The sequence below is a fragment of the Kryptolebias marmoratus genome, linkage group LG14 (genome assembly GCF_001649575.2).
Source record: "Kryptolebias marmoratus isolate JLee-2015 linkage group LG14, ASM164957v2, whole genome shotgun sequence".
NCBI lineage: Eukaryota > Metazoa > Chordata > Actinopteri > Cyprinodontiformes > Rivulidae > Kryptolebias > Kryptolebias marmoratus.
Genome location: NC_051443.1, coordinates 11,412,835 through 11,420,944, shown reverse-complemented (window position 1 = coordinate 11,420,944; position 8,110 = coordinate 11,412,835). Strand labels below are relative to the sequence as shown.

The window sequence follows — 8,110 nt, the reverse complement described above, 5'->3', positions numbered from 1 at the left end:
TCATACTTTTCAGTTGGCCAACATTTCTATAAATCCTTTGTTTTTATTGGTCTTCAGGAATATTCTAATTTTCTGATATGATGAATTTGAGATTTTCATTTGTTGTCATTTGTAATCATCAAAATTAAACGAAATAAACATTTGAAATATATGAGTTTGTATGTAATGTATGAATATAATATAAAAGTTTCACTTTTTAAATGGAATTACTGAAATCAATCTACTTTTTCATGATATTCTAATTTTATGACCAGCACCTGTATACAGGGTCTGGTTAATCTGTGGGAACTGTTATCTGAAAAGACAAGGCTCGGTGTTTAAACAATGGGGATCACTCAAACACCTGTTATCCCTCCGAGAAAAGAGGGCACCGAAGGGCAGAGCAGCGGATCGGTACGGTCAGGCCAGTCTCTAAACATTAATTAATTCATGTGCGACGTAAAACACGTGCCACGACACAAAGACAAATCCATAGAAATGCGACGCTGCTGTCACAAAGGGGAGATACTGTACTGTAGACGGTATTTGGAGTGGGCTTATTTAGCCAAACGCTGCACCGGAAATACCCCACAGTGAGGCCAAGTCAAGTGCACGCGACCTCATTAACACAAATACCGTTAGAGACGCTGCGACGAAAATAATATTAAGAAAACCGCGACTCCCACCTGGTTTATTTCCTCCAGTTTTTGCCTCTGCTGCTCCTTCAACAACCCAAAGGCTTTCCCACCTAAAAAGGGAAAGAGATAACACGAGGTCACCGCAATAGAAAACGTCGACAAAAGCTAATATTGGTGTGCCGCCAGTCGGCCTCAGATGCTCTATTGTAAAAAGGCTCAAGGCTCGCAGACACAAGGCGCTGTCTTATCGGGTTATTTGTTACCTTGGACGTTTTGACCGGAGGGCATCCTGGGAGTTTATCTGTGGGGTTTAAAATCCTGGAGGAGAAGAAGAAAAAAAATAAAACAAAAAAACTGGGACAGACCCCAAAATATATTTATAAATATCCGAGTTAAACCGCTGCCGCTACTGTACGCCGGGCTGTTCCTCCTGTTTTAAAAACTAGGTTCAACGGGCTCCTCGGCACCGGCGTCAAGCAGCACGTCATCGCCAGGGTAACATCCGGTGGAGCTTTTCAAAATAAACTCTCTGCTGGGTGTTTTGCATAGTTGATTGTTTTTTTCTAAGCTTAGGCACGTCTTGAAACAACTTGTCAAGTAGATTGCCAAAACTTTTTTTTATTATTATTATTTTTTCCTAACCAACTATACATGAAATTAAAAGACAGTTTGGGTCAATGTTAAAAGGCAGTAAGGGTGTTTAAAATCTTTTTTTTTTTTCAAATAACTTCTAAGAGGGGTCCATATCATTTAAATGCAGCTTTCTCACATTTGACCATTTTCCTGCCCTGACACCACAGGCACCACAGTAACAAACTTCTTTCTTTGGAACTGTAAGCACCCATTGTTACTCACCGTATAGTAGAGTGATGCTGTCTAAATAGTATATTTCCACTACCTAGGGGAAAAAATGCCCACCCCTATTAATTTCCTGGTGCCTCCCACTACTGGAACCCCCTGGCCAGACAGTCCTACCTTCCTGTTTCATGTGGATTTTTAATATTCTCCAGCTAGCTGGCATTATTAGAACAGGTGTAAACTGAACATGCCTGAATAAAAATATGTCTTCATATCAGGCTGCAGGGGCTCAGGAACTTATATGTGTATTATTTTTATACATATGTTAGGAGAGAAGAGAACAACCCTAAATAAATTAAATAGGGTAACTGTAAAACAAACAAACTAAAACAAAGCAGTCCTGTATCAGGTGATTCCCTAATTCTTATATTTATAGTAGTAGCCTCTATATGACAATAAAACTTCTAAAATTCTGTTATGGCTTTTAGTTTGGGCGTGAATATATCTGGAGGCGCCCCTGTGAATGTCCATTAGAAAATTTCAAAAGGATAGAAAAGGTGAGCTTTTATTTTGAAAACGAGATAATCTAATTCCGGTCCTATTGTGCGCGCGGTTGGCTGTGAATGATGCTGTTGTTGGAGTAAAGTAGGACATGCCGGGCTCGCGCTCGCCACCGCGTGGAGATTGACAGGAACTGCACGAATTCATGGGCGTGACCTTGTCTCCACGGAGAAACACAAAAGTATTTACTGCTAAATAGCTTTCATTTTATTAAAAAATTTGATCCATTTTTTTATGGCTGAAGCTGATTTGGTTTGATGAGTTCACAGACTTTAAATCTCTATTTGTGTTCTTGAAGAAAAAAAAGGTAAGAAAAAGAAAAGCAGGCAGGTTTTTCAGGTTTTGATTAAAGTGAAGTTGTTTTCATGCATTTCGGGTTCTCTAGAGGTTTAATCTGAGTTACACAGCACACAGATGGGAGTTCATTAGCATTCAGTACAGTTATTTAATTTTAACTTTAATGTTGTAAATAAAAGTTGAGATTCACTGTGTTCATCACCTGAAAAACCTCACAAGGAAGTTGAAGAACGTAAGGATGGCTATTCTGAAAAGCCTATGATGCAATTAAAAAATAAATACAATTACAAGTTATATCCAGTAACTTCACACACGCAGTACTGTATTTGCCAAACATGGCAGTGCTGTTTGCAGTAAAATAAATAAGTATTACAATCAATGTACAATCTTTACTGGACCTAATTTTTTTTTTTTTCATTTCCCCAAAATATTTAAGAACACTTCTGGGAGTATTTTCTGTCCCACGAAGAACTGAATCTCACTCAGACTAATTGTTTGAGGGAGAAACATCAGGGGGAAAGAAGCGACGAGCTTTTAAAGGACGACTGTCAGGGAAAGTGTTGTTTTTTTTTTTTTTTTTAAATTAACTTGGAACAAAATACAACGCTTGAAACATGCGGAAGGCCTGACATCTTTCTATCGGCTTTTTAAAAACTACCAGCCAACATTCAGGACTGGATGGAAAGGATCAGCCACTGGCTCCTTTCCCTCCCTGGTTTTATTCTATAAGTGTCTGTAGAGCTACAAATAGGCTGTCATGAAAAAAAAGCCTTTTATTCGGCATCTGTGGGGCCTTCCCGCCATACGGGACCTTTTCAAACGAACTGCTAATTCACAGTTTGAGGGCACACTTGTTATTTCAAAGGTGAAGCGTTTCGAAGTGGCCTCAGTTCCGCCACATTAATTTGGCGGAGGCAGTCTGAGCGTGATCATTTGGGGCTGATATTACAGCAATATTATTTCTGTCATTCTGTGAATGGATTTGCATCAGCGAACACACACAGACATCAAACAGGTAGCTGTAGGCAGTACCTGTAGAAAAACTCTGTGTCTGAAACAAAGCTCCAGCTACCTGCAAAGCCCTGTATATTTTTTTGTCAAAGCTCCAACAATCAGCAGCTCATCTGATCAGCGGCCAAACTCTTTCAGGCGCTCTCTCCGTGCGGAAAGAGTCCACAAGACGAGTGTTTACAGGTAGCTTCTTCCTCAGGTAGTGATGCGATTAGGGAATGAAATTGAACCGGAATGGCCAGAGACCATTTTCCAGCAGAAGTGCTTTGGGATTAGAGGATAAAAAAAATAAATAAAAAACCCTCCTGTGCTGTAAAAGAGCTTCAGCAAATGATTTCTGGATTGGTGGTGCACTGATCCACTGTGCAAGGGACTTCATCTGGAGGAGAAAAGAAAATGCTCTCTACGAGTGTCAAAATTGGATTTTTAGTGAAATCCATTTTCCAGCCAAAAGCGAAGCGGTTTGGCGCGCTCCCTGTCGTTAACTTCGCCGCGAATGTGAGAAGTATTTAAGCTGGAAGGTGCAATTCGGAGACGGTACCTGGACCGTCCCTAAACCCATGTTTCACGGTCATTTTCTGTTTCCCAATTCAGTCTGAAAACAAAACCGAATGCAACACCTGCTGCACGTGAACGCTCAGATCCTTCATCTTTGGCGCGTCGACACAATGCTACTTTTTGCAGTTTTCTGCTGCCTCCAAGTTAGTGGTAAATGGCTTGCACTTGTATAACACTTTATCAAGTCCAAGGACCTAAAGTGCTTCATACTACAGTCAGTCATTCACTCATTCATGGTGGTAAGCTACATTGTAGCCACAGCTGCCCTGTGGCGGACTGACAAAAGTGAGGCTGCCATCACACCGGCGCCACCGAGCCCTCTGACCACCTCCAGTGAAGTGTCTTGCCCAAGGACACAACAGAGCAGGGGTTTGAACCGGCAGCCCTCCACTTCAGGACGAACCCCTACCTCCTGTGCCACTGCTGTCTTTAGCGCACAAACCTTGAGGCAGTCTTCTTTTTGAGTGGCAAACACTGGAAGTGTGGAGAACATTTCCTTAAAAAGGTCTGCGCTTACCCTTTCTTCAAATTCACTTCAATATTGGGTGTGTGTGTGAGACTGTGGGTCGGTGGTTAGCGCAGTTGTCTTCCAACGAGCCAGCTGGAGGTTCGATGCCACCAGTATGTCACATGTCGAAGTGTCCCTGGGCAGGACACTGAACCCCTCACTGCCTCCGATGTGCCCCATCAGTGTATGAATGTGATCTAAAGCACTGATTAGACTCGGTAGAATGATTTATTCAGATTAGCTTTGTAGAGATGTAGCAGAGTGCTGTATGAATGTGTGTGGACAGGGAAATGAGAGAACAGATTGTGTTGTAAAGCGCTTTGAGTGGCCTGGTTGGCTAGAAAGATGCCATGCAAGTACAGTCCATTTCCTCTTCGGCTAAATTTTTAAGTCAGAATTCCTGAATGGCTTCATGACGTTTACCGGCTCCTATCTGTACTTTTAATTTGCATCGTGCACATATAAACACAAACCACCCATGCAGGAACCAGGGCGAACGCTAGTACCTTTGCTACTTAAAAGTGCAACGCAAATGTAAAATGTATTTTTTTAAAATTTTATTTAAAACCAAGTCCACATTTGATAAGAAATTCAGCAACAAGTTTCAGACGAGCAAAGAGAGAGAGCCTAAAACAGCCTCCGAATGTTTCCTGTTTTCCCCGGCGGCCAAGGTTCACACGGCCCCCTCGTTGTTATTCCGTCCCCCGAGACGGTGAAAGGTCAACAACGCACATCTGCCGGGGTGAAGGTGTCGAAACGTATCAAAGCTCTCCCGCTGTGCGAGCGGACAACAGAGCGTTTATGTGGAACAGACAGATTGAACCTGACGGGCATTTTTTTTTTTTTTTTTTTTTTTTTGTGGCAAGAAGTAATAAGAAATGTGTTTTCCTTCGGTGCACTCTGGTGTTTGAAAAGAACCAGAAATTGAAACGCCTTCTGCTGTTTGATGCCAGACAAGCTGAAGACAGTCAGACAATATGATCTGACCCCCAGGTGGGGCGGGAGAGGTTGGCAGGCGGGCTGCAGAATTTCACTCTGGAAATAATTTTTTTTTTCTTTTTTCTTTTCTTTTCTTTCTTTATTTTTTAGACACGCAGCCACAGACAATTTAAAACTCCACTTCTAAGCAAATTCGGTCAAACAATGAAGACTAATTGCTTCCATGTGTCACAGCTGTGGATAGGTGCAGGTAACTGAGGGGGAAAAAGGTTTGATAAATTAAGTTTAGTCAATCTGCAAGATGAAAAAAACAGATTTACATAAATTAAAGGCCTAGTATTCATTGGAGGAATGAGAGTCGCCCGCCGCCTTTCACAGCAGACTTTAGAAGAAGATCATTTTATGTTGAGAAATCATAGTTTTAGTTTCGGTCAAACCTTAAAAATAACATTATACTCAACCTCATGCTCAGAGTATGTATTGTGAATGAATTTCAGCTACTACCATGCCAAATTTTAGCATAGTATTCATAAAATTGACTGAGTCCTAGCCATTTTTGTGTTGGCTAATATTTATTAGCTGTGGTGGCCATGTTGTAACGAACTGAAGGCAAAAGTTAATCAGTAAAAGATGTGTACCCATTGATTACTCCCTGAAAGTTTCGTTCAAATCTGTCCACTGGATCATGAGATATTTTGCTAACAGACAAACAGGGTTGACTCCAACAGTTAATACAAAAGTTTCAGGCAAAGATCTTAAAAAATGTGTAGCTCTTGGAGTATGTGTTGCGAGTGACTCTCAGCCATGACCACACCAAAGTTCAGCTGAATATTTGTAAAATTGATTGAATTATAGACATTTTTTTCGGCTTTTGTTGATCAGCTGTAGCAGCCATATTGAATTGGGCTGGCTCCAAGAGGTAATCAGTTGTAGAGACACATTCAATGATTTCTTCTGAAAGGTTTCACTAAAATTCATTTAGTGGTTCATGAGATATTTTGCTAACAGAGAGACAGAGTTCACTTTCAGTAGTTATTGGCAAAATTTCAAACAAAGATTTTATGCAAGCTAATAGTGCTCCAAATATGTGTTGGGAATTAGTCTCAGCTACTACCACACCAAAGTTTAGGTTAATATTTGAAAAACAGACTGAGTTAGAGCTATTTTTGTGTTTTTTAAGGTCATTTGGCTGTGACAGCCATTTTGAATCACAGTGACTTAAATTGTTAATCAGCTGTAGATGTACATCCAATGATTACCTCCTGACAGTTTCATTAAATTTCATCTGGTGGTTCATGAGATATTTTGCTAACAGACAGACAGAGGCTCAGCGGAGCATATAAATAACGTGCTTTTAAATCGTTACAGATTACAGACAATTCAAAGCATGAATGAACAAACCCTTCCAACCAAACTTACAAAGTCCCACTGAACCAAGTGGGAAGCAATTCAACACGAAATAAAGATTTTTTTTCGAGCACCACATGAGGGCAGCATCGGTTTACACCGCCGTCGCCTTTCAGCCGCGTCACTGAGCGTGTAGGCAGCATATAAATAAAAATGACGGCGAAATAAATCCATGCGAAGTATGTTAAACATGAACAATGCTGAGCTCCAGCCTCTTATCTATCTCAAGAGAAAATAAAGTGTTCAATTATGCTGAGTGATGAATCCCTGGGAGCTTCAAATGCTCGGCTGAAAGTCAGAGATCCAAAATCAGCGTGTCAGGGCGATTAGAAGGGCCAGCTCTCGTCGGGGTTATTAGTCGGCGGAGGATATGTGCTTGATTCACTCGGAGACCTCACGCTGAGCTTTCTGAGCCCCGGGAGAGGGATGTCAGAGAACACAGCCAAGGTTCTGTCTAAAGGTCCCGTCTGAACCACAAACGGTTATTTATCTGTTTTATCATAATGAGAACAGAGGAACAAGTGATAATACAGCTGTTACCCTTCACTCACTGACTCTCTGTGTATAAGAAAAAAATGTCTAGTTTTAAATGTGTTTCAAGGATGCCTTTAATGATATGGGCCTATTCATGATTCACTATTGTTATGCTAATATACTGAAAAAAAAAAATCATTCTTTAGTCATATTTAATTTATAAATATTAACTTTCAATCAGTATCTTTAACCATTGGTTGTAGTTTTCACATTGTTACAGAGGGTGTGTTATTCTGACACAAGATGATTTGTGATCACAAAATGTGCTATTTATAAAATCTGTCAGTGTCGTAATCAGTTTATTAGGCCTCAGTTATTGTTGTCATCCTGCCCCGGTAAAGACGAGGCAGATACCTGTCGTCGTTACCTGGATGATGTCATCGTGAATCAGGAGCAATGGAAATTCAGGCTAATGTGACTTCAGAAAGGCTTCATTTTGTTTAAAATGTCCAACCTCTCCTTTCCAAATCCATTCATCCATCGTCCATCTGTCTATGCATCCGTCCATCACTCCATCCATCCTTCCCTTCGTCCATCCATTCATCCATCCATGCATTTGTCCATCTGTCCGTCCGTCCGTCCGTCCGTCCGTCCGTCCATCCATCCATCCATCCATCCATCCATCCATCCATCCACCTATCTATCCATCTGTCCATGCATGCTTTCACCATCACTTGTAAATAAACAACATTCAGATCGCGCAGCTTCCTGATGTGCTGTCTTATCACGGCGTAGCAGGTGTGTGCTCCTCAGTGACCCCGTGAGTAATATGAGCGCCTTTTAGGGACACCTGAGGGAAAGTGGAATCAGATGAAGAGTCAGTAAAGCGAATCGTGCCTGGAATAACCTCAGAAAGACCTGTGTTTGAAGTCGGTAAAGC

General features: G+C 41.2%; 1 protein-coding gene across 1 annotated transcript in view; it reads right to left on the bottom strand.

Moving 5' to 3' along the window:
* The window catches only part of aif1l (allograft inflammatory factor 1-like), a 16,577-nt gene extending 15,487 nt beyond the window's left edge, over positions 1 to 1,090 (bottom strand). Inside the window, exons 1-2 of the mRNA XM_017407965.3 lie at positions 881 to 1,090; positions 666 to 727 (exon numbers count right to left, since the gene is read on the bottom strand). Of these exons, the coding sequence (XP_017263454.1) occupies positions 666 to 727; positions 881 to 905 (87 nt within the window). The 5' untranslated portion in view covers positions 906 to 1,090. The remainder of the gene's footprint in view (positions 1 to 665; positions 728 to 880) is intronic.
* Between the last annotated feature and the right edge of the window lie 7,020 nt (positions 1,091 to 8,110).